The sequence below is a fragment of the Syngnathus typhle genome, linkage group LG6, assembly GCF_033458585.1.
Source record: "Syngnathus typhle isolate RoL2023-S1 ecotype Sweden linkage group LG6, RoL_Styp_1.0, whole genome shotgun sequence".
NCBI lineage: Eukaryota > Metazoa > Chordata > Actinopteri > Syngnathiformes > Syngnathidae > Syngnathus > Syngnathus typhle.
The window spans coordinates 9,973,158-9,995,743 of NC_083743.1; the positions used below are offsets into that span (position 1 = coordinate 9,973,158).

The 22,586-nt window shown below is 37.6% G+C and overlaps 1 protein-coding gene and 1 long non-coding RNA gene across 2 annotated transcripts in view; one reads left to right on the forward strand and one right to left on the reverse strand.

Moving 5' to 3' along the window:
- Positions 1-22,586, reverse strand: part of LOC133155591 (calsyntenin-2-like) — a 135,865-nt gene that overhangs the window by 32,168 nt on the left and 81,111 nt on the right. The window contains exons 4-8 of the mRNA XM_061281034.1: positions 17,638-17,846; positions 14,188-14,337; positions 7,985-8,170; positions 6,139-6,396; positions 5,750-5,871 (exon numbers count right to left, since the gene is read on the reverse strand). Coding sequence (XP_061137018.1) covers positions 5,750-5,871; positions 6,139-6,396; positions 7,985-8,170; positions 14,188-14,337; positions 17,638-17,846 — 925 coding nt within the window. The remainder of the gene's footprint in view (positions 1-5,749; positions 5,872-6,138; positions 6,397-7,984; positions 8,171-14,187; positions 14,338-17,637; positions 17,847-22,586) is intronic.
- Positions 1-22,586, forward strand: part of LOC133155592 (uncharacterized) — a 59,821-nt gene that overhangs the window by 29,581 nt on the left and 7,654 nt on the right. The gene's annotated exons all lie outside the window — the stretch shown is intronic.

Sequence of the window (22,586 nt, forward strand, 5' to 3'; positions counted from 1 at the left end):
ATGCCTTTATGAATTTTGTTTGTGAACTAGGGCACAGTCACTCTGGAATAAAAAAAAGAGCCTTCCCTAAATCGTACCCATAAAGTTGGAAGTATAGAAACTGGAACACCAATGTTTTCCTTTGGCTGTACGGCATTTGGAATGAGTGCTCTCTTTTTCTAAGAAAATGTCTTTCTTTCCAATATCTGCATTTTTTCTTTCAATTGCATTGGAAGAGTTTTTTAATTGGTATTTTATCGTTATTATAATCAGTAGTCAATACATCTCATTTTAAAAATCAGGATAGTAGTCACTCCTGTGAAGAATACACTTTTGCATTCAGTGTGAAGGTGTGGATTTTTTGTTTTTATGACAGGCAGTTGGCAAGTCTCCAAACATTTTGTGGCAGATGCAACACAAAAGTAAACTGAGAATGCTGGTACATATAAAGGATGTACTTTTGTCCGAAGATGCCAGCAATAAAGAAAAATAATATTCCAGAAAATGTGGGTTTAAACCATCTTGTCATCAAGCCTCAGCAAATGTAATTATCACTGACTGCCTACACCAGACATCTGCCAACCAACCTCTTTTCTAGTTTAGTTATTCGGGATGAGGCTCGTTTTTGAAAAACAATATTCCAGAAAATATGGGTTTAAACCATCTTGTCATCAGGCCTCAGCAAATGTAGTTATCACTGTATACACCAGACATCTGCCAACCAATCTCTTTTCTAGTTTGGTTTTTCGGGATAAGGCTCATTTTTGCCACGGTAGCAATCCTCAGTCACAAAAAAATTAAATAAGGAAAATCCAAACTGTTCAAACCACATCACACAGATGGTACTGTCTCTTTTTATTGACGGATTATTGAGGAGTTGCTTGTTGTGCTTTTAGTGTTACTTTTATTTCCCTCTTTGCCTTATGCCTCATGTGTGTTTCAAAATTGCCTCATTTGCACATTAATTTGGTGCAAATTCAGAGACAGCTGTACGTGTGTGCATATTTTTTTCTATTATGCAGTAATAATTTTGACACCACGTTGTCTGGGCCCAGCTTTCATAGAAAGGTGAATGTGTGCCCAGTGTAATGGAGCATCTTCAATTTTGTCCTGGTGCAAGTCTAGTTTAGCGTGTTGGGAATTTGATAGACTGCTTTGTGCCATGTTTCGGCGGACCAAGAAAGTTTTTTTTTTTTTTTTTTCTTCTAATGACACAACAGGAAGTAAATAGACTAGATTTTAGCAGGTCTAAATTGTGGCACAGGTTGTGCAATACCATTTTGGTGGATTTGACCTGAGTGCAGAGCAGCACGGTAGTGCACTGGTTAGCACGTCCGCCTCACAGTTAGGAGGGTGCAGATTCAATTCCACCTCCTGTCCTCCCTGTGTGGAGTTTGCATGTTCTCCCCCTGCCCATGTGGGTATTCTCCGGGCACTCCGGTTTCCTCCCACATCCCAAAAACATCCTTGGTAGGCCGGCTGAGCACTCCAAATTGCCCGAGGTGTGAGTAAGAGTGCAGATAGTTGTTCGTCTCTGTGTGCCCTGCGATTGGCTGGCAACCGGTTCAGGGTGTCCCGCCCACTGCCCGATGACTGCTGGGATAGGCTCCAGCACGCCTGTGACCCCCATGGGGACAAACGGTATCGAAGATGGATTGATGACCAAAGATTGTGTGCTCCGTTGTGATGAATCTCATTGTGTTTTCATTCATGAATATGATGAGTATTGATCCCTGTGACTTATTCTGGTTATACATTAACTGAATGCATTGATATTATTTTTAGCATCTTTAATTTATTTTTAAAAGCACGCTTCAGATCGCAACTGGTGTGTGCAAGGAGGAAGCGAGAGGGTGTTTTGTCATGCACAGATACAATTGAGGGTCACATCACAGCGGCCAAGTTTATAGCATCCACAAGTGGAGTTCTTCTAGCAGTATCTTATATTTGTGCTTTGCGCTCTTCAATCTCTTTCATGGACTTCAACGAGCTTAATTTACTTACTTAATTTAAAGGGAATGAGAGGAGACGCCGCTTCAACTGGCCGTGAAGCAAGTCGCTTGTTCACTGCCACAATGGCACAAACACCAATTTGTAAATGTGTCTGTCTCCAAAAATACTAAAAGAAGGAAAACACCCACCCATGTGCACAGCTGGACTGCACTTAACACAAGACTTATGCCGGGCACAAAAATAGAGCCCTATATCTCCGCAATTCAAGGTTATATTGTTTTCAATTTTGGCTTGTTTTCAGACATTATTAAACACATTTCTGAATTCTCTTTAATTGTTTATACTTTGACTTTACTTGTACTGGGCACAAAAATAGTTGTATGGATGATATGGTGTATTTGTCTTCCCCTTTATCTTTTCCCATTAGACATGTTTCTTACTTTATGCATGCACTAAATATGACTCTTATTCTTTGAAAAAATGTTTAAACTCATTTGACCATTTTCATTATTACAATTGACTACATTAGTAATGGAAAGAGTGAAATGTTCCAACAAATGTTGCTTTATCAATGGATTACAGTAATTGCAAGGTGCTCTATGGCATAGAATATACTTAGTATAGAGTCCAAGCTATATTCTGATTATGGTTTTAGCAACACCAAAGTCAATCAGTTTGCCATTGTGACTCAAGATGGACGTATGATGTTAAGATGGCAGAGCATCCATAATATTCAGAGAATATGATTTAATATTTACTTTGGACATCCAAGTTGAATAGTTTGATAGTGGGTGGATACGTAGTTGAGAGACAGCAATCACTAAAAATAATTTGCAAACATAATTCATGACACAATGTGACTATTGCTATATAGTCTGTTACCTCTTCATGTAGACATCTCTAGAGTCTCAATTTGCAAAGAGAAAAAGATTTTCAGCTTTCCCGTGATTGTGACCTAATATTCAATTCAATTGCATCTCAGTCCATTTCTTTCCAAATATCATCAGTAAATGTGGGCACTAAACAGTCAACAGTTTAGCAGCATGGTAAGTCAGCTCTAAATAACAACACATTGGCAATTTTAACATGCCAGATGTTCAGCATTCAAATTGTGCTCTAGAGAGTCTGACAATGAGCTCAGACGACTGAGAAGGCAATTGCAGCGGAAGAATAAATTGATTGGGGTTTTTCTGGTAACCCTTGTCAAACCAAAAACTAACTCTTGTCATACCAAGACAATAATCAGAAGAAATATGTTTTAACTATAGAAAGAGACTGGGGTATCTTGGATCTAATGCCTTCTATTTGGTCTTTAAAATAATCCACTAAAATTATGTACAGAGAGAGCAGTGCTGATTTATAGACGCCGATGCTGTGTTTATTTCGAAACAGTATTGAATAAAAGCTTGGCTTTGTGATGAAGGTAGAATAGAAAGCAGACAAATTGCTATTGCTCAACATAATTGAGAACAGGTTATTGTTATGGGAAAAGGTCACTGGTACAGGGAAAAGTTAATACCGTCATATTTTATGGATAATTCCTTTTGCATATAAATATGGTTATTGCATATTGGTATATAATATATTTTATGTGGCACAGTCACAGTAGTATTACACATTATGAATATACTTAAATATTGTTAATATATTAGAAAACATATAAATAAAATATAAATACAGCAAAGCCTCTATTTTTTTTACATGCTTCAATTCTACATGAATTTCTGTAACCCTGTTTGGTCGTGGACCATCAGCAAAAAGGTTTTGTCTGCAGTGTGCGAATAACCCCATTGCACATTGTTCAGCACTCACAAAACATTATTGTTCTCCAGAGGTGATTGGAAAGATTGAAGAGTGTGATTAATAGACTTATGGGGCCCAAAAAGTCTTTTGGCTGGAGTAAATTTGGCGATATTAGCGATATGAATTTGAGTAAATGTTTCAAAAATTTCAAAAAGGAATTTCTGTCTACAGATGAAAATCTCATTAAACTATTTTCAACTATTATTGCCCAAGCATGCAACGTTCCAAATTCAAAAATCATTACACTACCAAGCCTATCAGAAGATTTGATAGTGAAGCATTTCTATGCCATTTATTGCCAATTCCGATTGCGAATGGAGGAAAAAAAGAAAAATTTCAAAACCCGACCAGTTATGGTCATGAAGAGAATCGTGTCGGTATTAAGCTAAAATTTAATGATAAAATTATTTTGAAAATGTTGGATGATTCATTCAAATTTGCCTTGATAAGCTATTTAAGATAGGATGAACTTTATTGGTTTGACAAAGGGGAAATTAGCAATTTTATTAATTTACGCCATGATATCTATTACCCGTAGTTATGTGGTCACATAGCCTGTGTTTTTTTTCCTTTGCATTTTTCCAAAGGCTTTTATTTCTACATGTGCAGACTAAATCACATTTTCTACAGTGCTTGCAATTGCCAACAACCCTTTCACAATCGCCAGTCCTCTGCATCGAGATGCTTGAATGAAATGATGCATTTAAAGGCTGAGACTTTGGGCCTACAGCATTCAGTCAATACCATTGCAAAAGCTCTTAAGTAGCTCAATAAAACTCTGGCAACAATGCCCAGAGCAAAGAAAACAAGGCATAAAAAGCAGTGGATCATAGTAAATACAATGGGCCTTTAGACACATTGCCATTGCTGCCTAAGACTAAACTGTTGTTAACAGATACAACACAGCCATTCCCCACAGGTCAAATTAATAGGTGCAACCAGGTTTCTTTCACCATTAGTCTTTAATAGCCCATTGCATTATAAAAAAGAAAAACTATAAAGTTAAGAAAAGTTACGATATTTATCTCATGTAGTGTTCATGAAATATTATTAAATACAAAATTAATTAAATATTATTAAATACATAATTATGTCAGCTATATACTATATATAAACTTGTCATCACCCTTCTGAGTATGGTTTTCAAATATTCTACTGCCTATTTCTGCCTAGTTCTGCCAAGCTGCATTCATTTTCTGCTCTCACTATTTTTTTTGTTAAAATGACTCCTTGCATACAACGTTGGATAAAATTAATGGGAAGGATGACTTTTCTCTGCGGTAAATTCAGAGCAGTCCTTTAAATTGAGGATTGCCTCCACGTTGTGCAGCCAAAAGGCAGACGTTTGAAGATAAAATTAGCCCTGGGTGCTACACCTGGATATTTAGGCTCAGCTGGGGTTCTATCTCTGGAAACAGACACCCTCATTTGGTGTGTTGAGGTGACCTATCTGACTTTCAGACAACATCTTTGATCATCGGGCAGCTGCTATCCACCCAAAACTCACACAGTCCTGGAGCAAGTATATTCCTGTACAAGTATGTTTGCAATGCAGGGTCAAAATGCAGAAAGTCAGAATTCAATCTTAGTATTCTAGTTATCCTTAAATCAGGCACAAATTGGAAGATCTCTGTTTACCTGAGTAGAATAACCCAGTACAAAAAGACATGGAAAATAAACATTTTAAAGAAGTACAGGAAGGGAATGGGATTGAGAATGAGTTTTTGAAATTATCATTACGTTCAAGGTGTATAGTTTATTATTATTAACGGGTGTAGTAGTGCTTTGGAATTAATATCTTGCTAACACTGGGCCAATATTATGTACCTCAAATAGTCAGGCGATCCCCTTATTAAAAATGATTTCATTGTGTATTATGGTTACAACATATAAAAATTATGAAGAGTTAATTATTTATTGAATGGGGATTAAAGGGGCAGGAGGAGAAACATTTTTACTTCTTCCTACTCCTTTTCGAACACGAACTGTTTATGTAGGACTTAATGCTTCCTACCTGATCCAGTTTCCAGTGGAACTCGGCAGGTCTGAACGTGTCCACCTGAGTAAAGTCCCTCCTTAGCAGAAACACTAGGCGGCAATTGTGGACATACAGGGAGTAGTGGTGGCGATTCATCTCTGTAGATGGGAAAGAATGAAAGAATTGGAGAAAAAACCCACACATCTATTGGAATATTTATAAGGAAAATTCTCGCTCAGAGCAAAGTCAGCGGTTTTGTAAGTTACTTTGTCATGCAGTACCATTGCAAATACAAGCTTAAATTAATGGCTTGGTTTCTCCCCCAAGCCTCATAGTATATAGTAGAACTGGTTTGTTTAGGAACAATTAATCTATATAAATGCATTTTCATTTCACATGAGAAGAGTCGATGTGTTTACACTCACCTATCTTGTCAGAATTACAAAGAAGGGTCTCCTTTTCAGCCCTGATACCAGGGCTGGGCCCATGCTTCATCCAGGTTGCTATCGTGAACTGGTCCGTCAAGTTCTGGGGCACCACCAAGTCTGGTATTTTAGCTGCCTGGTGACCATCAAACCTAAAAATTAAGTCACTGTCTCTCCCACTGTCTGTCATCAGAGAAGCTGTCCAGTTCGTGGTAGCGGAGGGGGCAGGCAGAAGATCAGTGCTGCCTGATGAGGCTCCTAGAGTCATTGCCGTTGGAACAGAAGGATTTGACAGAAAAATTAAAGAGAAGTGTCATAAACAATCACAGTAGATGTGTCATTGATTGCTCCAACCTTGGCTATGATTACTTTACTGCGTAAAGCAGATGGCACGGCTTAATACATAATCAATGGTCCAGAATTGATAGACTGTGACTATTGATTCATGGCAAATGAAATTGACTTTCCAGAGGAGAGATGTGAGTCAAACATTGTAAAATGAGGTGGCTGCCGTCTGTTCATGAGTTACACAAAAGACATGCAGCAAGGACGAACTGAAGCACCCAATCACATAAATTGTTTACTTTTGTTACTTGACCTTTTTAAGTCTTCCTAAGTACTCATCATCATTGTATTGAGTCATACCCCATTCTAATCTTCCCTCGAAAAGCAACTTGATCGTCCCTGACATTCATAATCAAATAATTTCAACGAATTGAGTCCTGGGAAGTCTTTGTCCCGTATGTCACCTTGACATACATTTCGTGCCGTATCTTCAGATAAAAACACGCCACAAAACTGTGCTAAATGAAGATTACAATGCAGACCTGACAATTCCTGCTTATGATAAAACATTTTTCGTGCATCGTATTTGATGTTTCCTCTCTCCTGCGCCATGTTTCTTCAGGCCGTACACGAGACAGCCTCAACATTCTCGCTCTATTACGTAATTAGATTCCTTCAATAAATAAATATACATTGACTTTCCCAGCACGTAGCTGCAGCCTTTTCCCTGCTGTTGTTGGACGTAATATGAAATTGATTAGGCCTTAAAAAGGCAATTAAAATCAGTTTTTCTTGCTATCACATAATTATTATGCGATATCTGCAAAGGACTCCGTAGTGATAAATCATGCATGCACTGGCTAGCCAGTAAAAGCAATGCAGAGGTTGTTAGATTAAGTGGAAATAGCTAATTTTGAAATATCTTAGTTAGATATCATGGTAGCACCCCATGAATTATTGGATCAGCAAAACTGGTTTCCTAGCTAGAAAGTTTGGCAACATCTTCAGTGGCAGGTATCACGGGGGTGACAGTTTTTCAATCAAATTTAAGTTATTTTGTTGAAGAAGTGGTTCACTAAGCAAAATGTGTGCAGACACTGCAAATTGGGTAGCCATTACTATAGACAGCAATCTTTTTTTTCCACAATACTTCCTTGACCCATGTGCCACACTCCCCCAGATCTTCATTCAAATTGGTTGAGTTGCTTTTATGTAACCCTGCCATGTAACAAACTAATTAATCAACAAAATGGTGATGAAAGAAAAACCTTGCACTTTTGGCACCATAACATAAATTCAATCTATCTGGTGGATTAGCTTGATCCAATTCACAGAATGAAAGTTCATTTCATGAACCCTGGCATTAACATTCCACAATTATATTGTCACCTTTCAAGTCAACCATCTGCGAGGTTACGTAATTCAAAATTTAAGGAGGAAAAGTGGCTGGAAGTCATCAAAATACAGGTTGAAGAGAAAAAAAATATTTTTTTAAAAGCCACACTGTCAAAGCCCAATTGGACTATGTAATTTATGACCAAGGACAAACTGTAGAACCAACCACATAGTTTTTGTAGGGACTTCTCAGAGTAGGTCTCACGGTCACATCCCTTTCCAATGTGATTGGTCAGCAGCTCAACTGTAGTTCTCGCAGAAGATAGCAGCCCACCACATGTCTCCAGATGCATTTGAGGAAACAGCGGTTTGCTTCCTGTTCCGGGCTCGTAGTCAACTCGTTTATTCCAGCCTAGAGAGTTGGAGTTAGAATAACAAAGTATAAAAATATGATGCTAAGTAGTAAATTGAGTGCTCCTTCTGTTATCGTTCCCAATTAGGTGTGTTTTTACCTCTTAGATGTGAATCTTTTTCTGCAGGAGACAAATAATTTTGCGTTCAAGTGTATTAAAAACATTTTTGTTGATTATTTAATTGATCATTTATAATTGTTAGAAATGTTTATTTAGAATTGTTAAAAAAAACATCTAGGGAATATCACACTGAGGGACTGAAGCAGTTTGAAACAAATTCAGTTACTGCTTGTTTTTTTTTTCTTTCAAATGTAAAAGCCGATATCTTATTTTGACACACAAGCTAAATCAGCCTGTTTTTATGAATGACTGAAATTAGATGATTTGGACAATTTTAAGTAAAACAATGGCTCTGAACGATTACTCAATTGTTAAAATAGATGTCAATTAATTTGATAATCGATTACTTATTGATTAATCAGTCAATTTTTACACCTCTACCTGAAACCTCCCATTTTTCTAACTTGAACGTGCCTAAATGAATTACCATCCAACTTTCATTGTACCCACTCATTCACCTATTTATGCAGAGCATTAGAATGATCCCTTGCAAGCTGATAGGGGAGCATCACACAATGCTGACTACAGAAAGGAAGAGAGATGTGTTTTGCTCACCAGTCTGTTGAATCTGTCATGTTTTCACTACCTCAAACACTCTCCTCTGTAACTCATACACTGGCTGCACCTGTCTTGCACTTGATTTACCACTTGCAGACTGTGATTGCTGAGGGATGCTCAAGCATTTGCACTTGTGAGCTTGTCAGGAGGTGTGATGAAAGCAAAGCTGTCGTACAAATTTTCAACCAGTTTCTACACCACTTGTCCTCATAAGTTTTGCAGGTGAACCAGAACCCGTAACCGCTTCTTTTGGGTGAGAGACAGGTTATATCTTGAACTAGTCGCCAGTCATTCCAAGGGCACATACTGTGTAAATGAACTTTTTGTGTACTTTTTCACAATTATGAATCCTTTCTGTCATTTTACCTACTACGCATATTTTTCTAAGGTGGAAGGAAGTCAGAATACCCAGACAAATCCCAGGTTTTTATTGCGAACCACTCAATTGTGAGGCGGATGTCTCATATACAACCAATGATAAAAATATGAGACCACCCTTGTTTCTTGATACACATTTAATGGCACCTGACGTTAAAATGAACAAGACTGACCGATGGTTGTTATTATATTGGTGTGGCTGATAGATAAGCTTACTTTACGTAGATGCCATCACAATTTACTTTTTTCATCAATCGCGCATCAGGAACATTTGGATTTCCAAGATGGCAATTCTTACAGATCCTGTCAGCACAGAGTATTGAGATAGTGGGCATAGCAAAAGAAACTTGTGAAACTTAGCAAAAGGTTGGTGTGAACGCATTTTATTTGTGGATTTTTACATCTGGAAATAACTTTGGGGCAGTAACAGCAATACTATATATATATTTTTAAATACTTTCTAAAATGCTTCTATTGATCTGAGACAGTATTGCGTTTTATAGACAACAATACTGTACCCGTATATGGTATTGATGTTTCAACGAGATAGCAGTGGGCTATTATGTATCCTTTATGTGTGGTGAACCTCAGCATGGGCTAAAAGAATGCATTTTGCTTTCTGCTGTGTTGGGTGTGTGCCTGCAGTAGACTTCATAAAATTCGCAAAGCAAGCCCCAAAATTCTTTTCTATGTGAATAGGAAGCAAGGCAGGCATAAAAACAGTCCTGTGGTGCTGAGTGCAGATGTACTACTTATTCTCTGTGGAAGCAATCATTAAAGCTTGAGTGTGTGCTACTTTTATGTGCTTGATCTTACCTTTTAGTCAAGGATTCGTTTAATGCTCTTTTAAATTGTTGTTGTTTGATATATATTTTCATATGTCGAATGTAAAGGTCATTTTATTTGTAAAAGGCAATTGCTGTACAGCATATGTTATGAAAACAAACACCTCGGTATAGTCATCAGTTTATATCTCTATCTTTAATGTTTATATATTGCTGATTTTTATTATTTATTGTGAACACATAAAAGGTTTCTCTCAACATACGTGCCAAGAGATAGTTGATTGATTTATTATTTGAGGGCAGGAACCTCAAACTGTGACATTTTCAATTCTTATTTATCGTAGTGATCACATTGACCTTTAAAAGTAGCTTTTATTTGGCCTTGTCTATTTTTGTGCATTGATTTCCTTGCTGTTATCATACGTATATAATTATTGATAACAAAAAACAAAGCCCTGCTAACATTAAAGACCTAGAGCTCAAAAACAGTCAAATATTTTGTGGAAATATTAAGAGCTTTGAAGAAACATCTGTATTGTTTAAAAATGTGGGGTGTGACTACTTGCCAAGACACAAACTATGTATCGAGTGTTGAAGTACTAATCATACATGCAAAGCTCAATCTATTATTAGGCTTCGGATCCTGTAAGTACTCTGTATAGTACCAAATCATTATAAATTGTGGAAAGAAATGTGTACATTTTTTTCAATCATCCTGACCTGGAAAAACCTTACATTTTACGAATAAAAACATCAGTAGTGTCCAAAGGAAGTGTAGTATGTCAATTATTTCATACATAGGTTAAATCAAGATGAATAATTATCAGTCTTCTGAAGCCGGTAATATACACTTCTCATGACAAGGAAGGTCAAAAGAGTATATGATAAAGAATTGTACAGCTGTCGGTAGATATAGAGGCAGCGGATGAAAACAATAACGTGTGACAGTGACAAATTGTGTGAGCAATGAATAATGTGTGTGGTAGTAGTCATGTTTGTTTTCAGGTAAACTGGTGCATATTTTGCCACAGGGAGATGAGATGGAGCTCATTTAGGCCATTCAAAAATAAATTTTATTCAACCGTCCATTTTCGATGCAGCTTATCCTCGCTATGGTTGTGGGTGAGCTGGAGAGTAGTTTATTATTAACTACTGGCCCGTGGATCTAATCTGGCCCCTTGAATCGTCAAATCCAACCCGCAACTGAAATCCCTAATTATGAGGATCAAATAGAAAATATCTGTTTAAAAGAAAGCTCAGAAAGTCCTTCAGTTCTGTTATAAAATGGAAAAAAATATATATAATTTAAAGTTTAAAAACACACAAACAAACTATCTAGACTGATAGCGCCGTGACTAAGAGGAGTGAACTTATGTCTGTGACATCAGGTACTAAATTCGTTATACAATAAGTGGAATAGCAGTACAAAAATTGAAAGAAGCAGGGTTGCATCTTTATTTTCTCCATCTTGAGGAGCAACATTCATCTAATTCAAGGCGTGTAAGTATACGAAGAACGTGACTGGGTGCAACCGGATAAATTTCACATTGGCAATGGTGTCTTTTTCTTCCCATTTTGCTCAAGATGGCAGAAGACTAAATGGACCACTTGGCATGTTTTCTATCACCTCAGGGGATATCCAGGGGGAATCCACAGCTTGTTGGGATATACTCTGTAATCCCCCCCAGCATGTCTGCCGCAGGGTCTTGGCTCTCTACTTCTTAGGTCGTCATGCACCTTTTCCCCAAAGCTCAAAGACATTAGCAAGGGTCAGAATCCAATTCCCTTTGTGAGAATTCCCATCACTTTGTAAGAACTCCCATCACTATCGTGGCTGACGTTGACAGAATACGCTGATGAGAACATTACATTTGGTCTTACGAACTACTGAGTTGGTATTATATTATGAATATCAATTAGCTGAAATCCCTTGAGTTTGAGGTTTTTGCTCTCACACTGTTGGTTTAGAGTGCCTGGTTTCATTTATCCAAGGGGGAAATTTACTAAATGACAACTAGTTTTTAGGTTGCTCATGTTCTTGCACATCTACTTGGTTCATTTTTTTGCAATAGCTGATGAAGAATGAAATTATTATTAATAGTTTTATGATATTTGCTCTGAAGTGAACGTGTTTAGCAATCGTGTACAAGTATAATGTTTCCATTTATTCCTTCGTTCGTTCGTTCTTTCGTTCATTCATTTAGTCTGGGTTTAGGATTTTTAAATTATGTCGTTTGTTATCTTGTTTTTGTGTGCCTTGCCCTCTATGTGCTCCTTCTGCAACATTCATTTCCATTTAAGGGACAATGAAGAGCTTCTGATCTAATTTTGTACAGTGGGAGCAAGAGAGAATGCACAATCAAAATCAAAAAAGCCAAAGCCTGAGATTCTACCAAAAACATGAACCTTGTTGCTGAGGTTAGGGCCAAATTGTCAAAAGCATAGTATGTCAAGTTAAAAAAAGGTCAGCTCAGTCAGTCTGCAATTATGATTTCACATTTGACAATAAATCTCATTTTCTCATGTTATGAAATGGAAAATGAAAAAGAGAGCCTCAGACATTTTGACAGAATACTGCAAGCACTGCTTTTCTAATGCTACAGCCCCAAGGCCTATTAAAAATCCCCTGATCTGTGGCGGTGACATTTTCTTCTCCCTCTCCATTTATCCCTCCTGCCAACCATGGCTCAAAGGGACAAATGCCCTTTCATCTAGGGAAACTGTGTCTATGTTTGTATATCTGACAATCCCCAAATGAAAAAAAGCACACAGATGTTGAAAGGATTGTCACCGTCATTAGATTGAGAGTCATTGTGAAGAGACTTGGCTGCGTCATATTAGCATTTATTTTTGTAAGACATTCCGTGTTGTGGTTTGACACTGAGCGTCTACCCTCACACCCAGCTCTCCCACATTCTCAGATGATTTTTTTCCATTATTTTGATGGCAATAGATGTTTGCTGTGTCCACATGTTTATTTCTGTAGAATGCTGAGTTTCACGAGTGTCTGCATTATTGCATTCTTTAGTTTGAAGTGTTTGTTTCCAATTTGTACTATCCTTGTTAAGTTTCTTCACCCTTTGGCATTAAATACAGCAATAGATGCACATCACAGTATGGTGCCCAGTGTTGTCACTAAGGCGGGGACCAATTACATGTTCACACTGAAACTGACAGCAAATAAGGGAACAATTCATTGTGTTCTTTTCTTGTTTGTTTTCTCTTGCAAATTGCTGTTTGATTCTGTGACCTGATTTCTCTTCTCTCTTCTTTAAAAAATAAAATAAAATCAAAGCCTAGTATTCTGCAGCTTATAGTGCACAGCAAAATGTACTGAACAAATAATTAAGGAGCGGGGTGTGCCAGAAAGATCTTTAAATGTTAGTCCCCGATTTTCTCATTGAATCATTCCAGACACCAATTCATGTGCTGACGCTCGCGTTGAGAAGCCCGATTGCCAAGCTGAAAGAGAGAGCCACCCGCTGTGTACTAGGGCCTTTATTTTCCACAGGTAAACATTGGGTGGCCATAAATGCCTTGATAATAAGAAATCCCATGCATCAGTCAGTCATTGATAGAGAAACAATGATTGCACATGGTTGCAAAAGCATCTCTCTCTCTCTCTGTCCCTCTCTCGCTCTCTCATTTCCCGTTCTGCTGTTCCATTGAATCTACAGTTATTGTGCGTACAGACACTTTGCATTACTCTTGTTAGAGCTGTCATGACAGCTCTCTGATGTACAAAGAGCCATCTTGACTGTGTCAGGGTGCACTTTCTAAAGTGCTGTTGATCACAGAAAAGAAACTTGACAAGACAATTCTTTAGGGAAGAATGGAGAGAAATCAAGAGAAGAGGCTTTTTGGGTCTGGCAGAGGAAAAACTGAAATGTGGAAGACAGCAAAGGGATTAGAAACTGAGAAAATAGAACCATGTTTACTTCAGCAAGCGGAGAAACACAAATAATGTAAATAATCACATCTGTGTTGCTGCAAGGATAAAAAAAAAGCCTAAACAGCTCTTCTTTTTGTGCCACCCTTCTTCCTATAGTTCTAAAACACACAAACAAGCTTGCACTGAAAGGCATCGACCTCAAATGAACAAAGGCATCTGCAATTCTGAACATTCAAACGCCTACAATTCTTGTGCACAAACGAGAGGTAAAAAGACATCTTACCCTGCCAACCAGGTTTGCAGACAGGCTTGACGTCAATTCGCACAGGGATGCTGTGCAAGGCTCTCTTCTGACCACAGTCCCAAGCCGTCACATGTATCTCGTATTGCTGCTTCCGGTCATAGATCAGCTTCTCTGTGTTTCGGATGTTACCTGGTCACAGAAAGGTCACCAGCAAATCCATTATGAAATGGAACACACAAAATAGATAGAGACAGCAGATGAATGATGCATTAGAAAACACAACCTTGGATGATGCACAGGAAATACAAATTAGTATTTTACAGATTGAGGATGCTGAATGTAAAAAGTGATTCATTCTTTGTATCACTTTGTAAATCTGAACAGAAGAAAATTATCAGGCTGTGAGGGCTTGGTTACTTTTTGTGATCTTAAGACCCATTGTCAGTCAGTTCGAACTCATTAAGTACACATACAATTTATAATATAACATAGTAGTATAGTATAATATAAGTACATATACAGTGGGGCAAAAAAAATATTTAGTCAGTCACCAATTTTGCAAGTTCTCCCACTTACAAGATGAGAGATGGCTCTAATTTTCATCATAAGTACACTTCATCTATAAGAGACAAAAAGAAAAAAAAATCCAGAAAATCACATTTTAAAGATATTATTTGCAAATTGTGGTGGAAAATAAATATTTGGTCAATAATGGCCTCGATCTGGGGCTCCACGCACGAGCTCACCCTGTGGGGTCAAAATGATCACAAGAATGGCGAGTAAGAATCCCAGAACCACACGGGGGGGACCTAGTGAATGACCTGCAGAGAGCTGGGACCAAAGTAACAAAGACTACCATCTACTACGTCGCCAGGGACTCAAATCCTGGAATGCCAGATGTGTCCCCCTGCTTAAGCTGGATGGTCCAGAAAAGGATTGGAAGTGTCATATGAAATGTCAAACTTCAGATTTAATTTGAAGCCTACTCTATTTCGAAATATCATTCCTATTATAATTCATGGCATCAATGCATAATTATTTTGTCCTAAAATTATATCCATTTTGGATACATTGTTGCAATTGCAATGAGAAGAGTATTGCTTGAAATCTCTCTTCCACCTTGGTTTACCATCATATTGGTGAACCGGATGACTCTACAGTAGGTAGTAACCATGTTGTTTTGTGATTGTTGGTGCGTGGTGCATGCTTCATTTCTCTTGCTCACAGAAATGTTAGAACGACAATGCATATTCAAATAGACAGTTTTAGAGTATCACCTACGTATGACCTCTAAAGAATCCACAAAACTTCTGCAAAAGCAAAAATCCCCAATGCAGATCAATACTCATAAAAGAAATAGTCTGTTCTATTATATTTTGAAATATAGACACAAATGAAAAATTCCTGCTCTACCCTAGTTCAATGGTTCAAGAAAGCCAAACGCTAAATACACAACTGAAACACTAATAAAATGACCCTAAGACATTACTGGAGATCTTTGAAAGGAGGGACTATACCGTAGGGTACATACAATGTCCCAACCCCCTACAACTGGACTAGATCACATATATTCAGCAAGATGGAGGATGTCAGCCAACCTCTTTCAATTACAACAGCAACTAATCCATGTCAATAGTTAGTGCTTGTTGTGAGTACAAGAAAGGGTGGCCATCCAGTAAATTACTACTTTTTTTTCTCGTGCTCCTTCGCTCTCTCAACACACACACACGCACGCACACACGCACACTGCAAAGAAAGTCTTGTTTGTGAAATTGAGGAGGTGTTTGAAACATTCACCTGACCTGTAGTCAATGCATCTTCAATTAACAAAGTTCTGATGGTGCACTGCTTCCTGCTCCTCAGACGTTAAATGGATAGACTAAAATTTCCTTGAAACTATCCAGAAATTATTCTCCATAGCCTCACCAAACTCCTCCTACACCATAGATTTGGCTTGAATGTTCGTCATGGAAAATCGGTGTGGAGCACAGAAGTCCAAAAACAAAATATGATCATTGGGACATATACCGTATTTTCCGGACTATAAGGCGCACCGGACGATAAGGCGCACCTTCAATGAACGACCCATTTGAAAACGTTGTCCTTATATAAGGCGCACCGGACTATAAAGCGCACCATTAATGCATCATGTCAGATTTTTAATCCAAATCAAATCATTCTCCATTTTCTTTTTTATTTCAACTTCAGACGCAACAAATTATTTTATAATCACAAAAAAAATGATCCATAGTCTTTTTGAGTCATGATTCATAGTCTGCAGCGGGCCACTTATGATTGATTTCATGACACAATGCTTTGGGCCAGTTTAAATTTAGGAATTTGGTCCATATATAAGGCACACCGGACTATAAGGAGCACTGTCGGCTTTTGAGAAAATTTTAGGTTTTTAGGTGCGCCTTATAGTCCGGAAAATACGGTATACATAACTCAACCATCAACCACAACAGAGGAGAAGCGGAGTGACTGCAGTGTATATTCTAAAATGTGAAGTCTTCTCATTGATATGATGAGCCACTCTAAGGCGTGGTAACAATGGAAATATATTCCAATCACCTTCTGGATTTTCAGCCTTTGGCCTTTTGCAAACTGTTCCTATCCACTCTTTCCTTCATGGATTTGTGAAACAAATGATCGGGTGTGTCATGTCACGCACTAGTAGAATCAATTCTTTGTTTTGCTTTGAACCCTATAGACAGAAGGAAAAGAAAAGAATACAAGGGGGCATTTTTCAGACCTATTTGTATTCATCCCCTGCTAAAGGTCAGTGTTGATTTCTTTGGCACTCACTGCTACTACACTGCCTCCGCCCTCCATCCTCTTTCTTTTTTCACTGAAGTGCTTTTGAGTTCAAGAGCTCTGAGAGGCTTTCCTAAGCAGTCAGTGGCTGAACAAGGCCTCCTAAAATGGAGAAAAAAAGAGCCTCCTCCTGCATCATTAACAGCTCAATATGAACCCTGACTCAAACCTTCACACATTTTATTACACCACCACAACAAAGACGGCAACACTTAGTAACTTGCAATAAAGACTGAAAATACACAAATATAAGTACTACACTAAAAAGGTTATTTTCCAAGAAGAGTTTCTTTGTACTTAGCAATCTATTGGCAGTTATACTTTAATGTTCTTTTATGTTAAATCACCAGTAAATATAAATTCTTTGTAGGGGTCTTTTCTGGAGAATGACATTTTGATTACTGTAAACAAAATCAAAACACAATAAGTATTTATTTACTGACTATGTTTTGGCTATATTACATATTTTAAGTGTCATAAAGGATCATATGAATATTATTTCAATATTTTATGCTCCCATTTTTCATAAGCTGATGTGAAATGTCAGAGACTTTTACAATGTTCGCAAAAGGACGATTTCTTTACTCTCAAATATTGTCCATAAATTTGTCTTTTGAGTGAACATTAAAGTTACAAAACAGCAGATGTGATATTATTCTGATGACAACTTACCATTGCGGTCTATAGCGAAGGGTGTGTTAGTTGTAGTAATCTGGTAGTTACAAATTTGGCTGTATTGAGGGGAACAGTCCTGATCTGTGGCTTCCACTTGGAGGATGCTGTCATAAATCTTGCCTTCTGTCACTGCAGCTTGATACTCGGGCTGCCGGAACACTGGAGCAAATTCATTGACATCGTTGACTTGAATATGGACCACCGCCCTGCAAACAACAGATGAAGGAAATGGATTTTAACTTAACTGCTTAGATGAGTTGTTCACAAAGAATGCAGTGCGCCCCTATTATGGTGCCCGGCGAAAGTGTGGCTTGGTTGAACTGGGTGAAGTTTTCTTTCTTTTTGTATTTTCGTCGACATGTGCAGGTAGAAATGGGTGTTTGCACCATCACAGCTTGTTTGCCGGCTAATGGAAGAGGAAAATTAGTGTACGGAGAAAAGAAAATGCCCTTGGTCCACCAAAATACTAAGAACGTTTTTTACGCAGAGTACACATCCTATCTATGAAAATAGAACCCTATATTTTGAAAAAAAAAGCTTCTTTTTTTTTGTCACGACTGGTGGATTATACAAGATGTTTTGCTATCAGTAAAAATAAAACGGTAGTACTGAGCTATGGTGAAAGTAAAAAAATATATATTTTTACTTTGACCATAGCCCAGTACTACCGTTTCATTTTCACTGATAGCAAAACATTTTGAATCTTGGATTAGTCCCGAAAGCAGCAGAAACGGAAGACAAAAAGATTAATACAGAGCAATATTCACTCAAATCCTTATTTGTGAGCTGTCACCGTCGTTGGCATTGCACTTAAATAAATGTGCTAAATAATGGAAGCTTGGGCATTGATTGCTTTGGGTACCAAGTGCTTTTATAAGAACAATGTATATGAAAATGTGTGATTGTTTACTGCAAGCCAGCAAAATAAAAAATAAAATGCTTTCGTAGAGCTTTTATCTTTTTTAGCCACACCTAGCAGAAAAGAGAAGATCAAAAAATCAATTTTTGAACTTGTTAACATCAACTTTGCAAGGCAAGAGCAAGAATGATGTACTTGGAGGCTGAGGATGATACATATTTCAAGTAACAAAATGGAATTGTCATTGAGGCAGCGCAAGTAAATTAACTGTTATAATAAGTCATAAATATCTCAACAAACATGAGCAACTATAATCCAGGCCAGCAAAGGATAACACGGTTGAAAGACTGAGCATGGTTTTCATTCTGCTGTATACACATGCACGACACATCATCAGTTGCCTGTGAATGATAATTTTATTTAAAAAAAAAAAAAGTTGCAATGAGAATACTCAAGTAGGTCATTCAATATTTAATTAGACTACTTGATGACATCCCTAGTTAAACATTTTCTAATTTCACATCTATTTGATTGATATCACATTAGTGTGTACGGGAATTGTTACTAGAAATTCGTTTTATTCTTACGCTAAAGCCAGCACACGAATATATATGATATACATATAAAGCAATGCTGACTATACAGTATGATAGTTATAGGAACTGGCAGGTTGTGGGCGCATTGTATAAAGACTAGCAATTTTATTCTATCTTTTGACAGATGGAATAAAAGATGTATTTGATAGTTTGTGGTTGAAGTCTTGAACGTAATGTCAATGATGTCAGTGTCAAAGTCAAGTTTTGTGTTGCACTCTTGTGTACCAGATAATGAGGAACATAATTGGCATTAAATGTGATGCATGGTTTGGAATATGTGCAGGAAGCACTCTGAAGTTATCCTTGCTTCAGCTCCAATAAGGTTGGCAGTGCAGTCTACAGGATGCAAAAGCAAAGCCCTCTGCCACACCTCCCACCTTTAGTATTTCAGCTCCTTGAACAAATGTTGTTCTTGTTCAATCCACTTTGACCTGATGTCTACGTATTTTTATTTGTTTTGACATACTGTATTTACAGTTCCAGTTAACTCAGGTTGTCTTGGGCTTGAGCACACAATTCATCTTCTTATGCAGGAAACATGGTGCAATGAAGAAGAATGTTTAAATTGAGGGATAAGTATAGGTATTGAGATTTTTTTTTTTAAATGTCATTCGGTCCAATAGTCTAAATCCTCCCTGAAAAATTCAGTTCTCTGGTACCTCTTTTTCCAATCTACAGCTCAGTGTGTGTTATTCTTTCACTTGTGAAAACATCTTACTAAACCTCCTCCTGGGAAAAAAAAAAATCTTACAGCGGTAAGAACTTTTGGGGTTTTTTTTTTGCATTTACATATGTCTTCCCCACATCGTTGAACATTTTCAAACATCTGCTGATCTATTGCAATATGCAATTGCATTTTAAATGTGACAATGAAACTGATGTCACTTTGTGTGTCTAATGAGAAGAAGCACAATACAGATGGCTCACTTCCTGCAGGCCCATATTCATAATTAAAACACAAAGACCAAATCTTGCTATTACATTGCATTGCTTGACAATAAACATGCTTATGCATGAGGTATTTTATTGTTGATAAATAGTTATCACTTCAACTAACAAGTTTTGACAGAATGAGGTTCCATTTAAATTATTGTCAGAGATTCTATAACGATAATTAAGTTCCCAATAGTTTTGCAGGAGTGGAGCTTCCCAGCCAAATTTATCATGACGGCTTATGTTAAAATATCACTGCTTTTGAATTCAGCAATTTAACAAAGTGCCCTCAAAGAGGCATAACATGGAGTTGCATAACAAACGAGGAACCTAATCAACCAAAACATGTAACGATATAGATTATACAAAGACAGACAGAATATTAAAAATTGCCGTTATTCCAATTTTAGGTTAATAAAGGCTGTGGTGGAAGGATTGTGAGTCAAATCAACTCTGTAATAAATACAGTGGCATCTAGTGGGACACGGCTTCAAATACAAAGTAATTCTGTAATATTGGTGACATCTCCACTATGAAATGACATGCGTGATGTAGTCGTACTCTGTCAATGTTTTTCGTATTTCCGACCACGTCTTTAGTGCATTTCTACCACTGCTGTTTTCCAGTTTACTACAATATTTTTAGAATAATGATAGTCTGAAAGTGATTGCCTGGGAACCAATCTAGAGGGTCCCAAAATCAGATGGGATAGGCTCCAGCATACTCGTGACCCTCGTGAGGATAAGCAGTTCAGAAAATTGATGAATTGATACTGAAAGTATCTGGGAGTGTACATGCATGACTCCATAATTGCCCTTCAGATAATTGCTAGGTGGGCTAATTAGCCTCTCTGGCAGATGGATTGGCCAGCAAGTGTCACCGATGATCATGATTGTTATATTGAATTTATTTGGGATAAGACTGTCTCCTGCACATTTGCTGAGAAGAACTAACCCAGTTCTATCCCGTTATGGCGGGGTGGTGTCCAAACCCGGTTCTCGGGAGCAACTGTCTTGCATGTTTTGCATGTCTCCCTGATTCAACACATTTTTTAAGATCATTATTAAGCTTTTTAAGGGTAAGCTGTTGAGCTGAGTGTTTGTATCAGGTGTGTTAGCGGACGGAGACATCTTAAATATGGAGGACAGCAGCCGTCAAGAAACAAACCTGGACGTGTCTGCCTTATGGGTTCTTGAGAATCCTGTGTTAGTGGGATGGCATGTGCTAGACACAAGCGATCAAATTGTATCATTGCATTTAAGAGGGGAAACGCTACAAATATTTTTGTCAGCCACACCATGAGATAAATGTATATAGACCACACAAGAAGGAGGGAGTAGTCCTTTGTTATCACGGAGGTGGTCATATTAAATATTAATGTATTGGCAACTATGGCAGAGACAGCGATGGAGGACAGACTCAGACAGCTGTATCCAGCCACAAAGAAGAACAAAGGGAAAGAGACGTAGAGCAGCAGACACGTGGCAAGTAGAGCAAAAAAGGATTGAGGAAAATTTCAAATCGTAAGGTGGTCTTCAGCCCACTTGTCCCTCAAAGTGGACATTACTTCATTTCTGTTGTCCACCTTTTGAACAAAGTGAATATTTGCCAGAGAAGACAACAATAGACAACATCATAAGAACACTCCCCAGATTGATGTCAAAGATTCGCAAACTTCCTCACAAAGCTGTCTGAATCAAAAAAGAAAATCTTTCAGTCAAACGGAATTCTCCCCATAACATTTCACACACACACATGCACGCACACACAAATCAAACTACTGGCTGTATTTTTTCCAATTGATTGAGGAAACGTGTTTAATATTTTAGTGACCAAGATGTGAAAATATGAAGCCTTGGAACGTCACACCATTGCAAAGAACTAAATACTCAGTCATTTTAAAACTTTCAGAAAGTAGTGGCTCTTCTTTTCTCTTTCACTCATTTCTTTCTTTCTTATATTTTGTCCAAGTTGAAGGAGTCTGAGAGCAAGCTTTAATCAATTTTGAAACTTTGTTTTTAGGCATGTATACATTCATCTACATTATCTTAATCTTTGCCCCATTATTTATGAGAGAGAGAATGGGATTGACTAAATAATGGCTGTAGATTTTGTTTTCCCATTTATATTGTGAGTACTTTTGCAAATTAATTAGTGTAGAAAAAGCACAAAGGGCATCACAGTGACATTTCATTTACTGGAACACTGAGTGTTCATACAATTTGCTATTAGCACATAAAAAAAAAGGTGGATATGACGCAACCTGTGTATTGTCTGGCCTTGATTGTTACGCATCACAATATTCTGAACATTTGTTTAAGATTTTTGAAATGTGTGCACAAATCCGACCTACTAAGGATATCCAGTATATTTAATATAGAAATCATTAGATTACATTTTCTTTGCTTATCATTATTTATACTGCTTATTGTTTTCAGGGTCACAGTGTGCCTGGTCTGATTGCAAGTCTCACAACGCATACTACAGTGTATAAATGACACTCGCATTCACTCCAGGAAATAAACCCCTACGGCCAGTATGAGTCACGTTAGCGAATT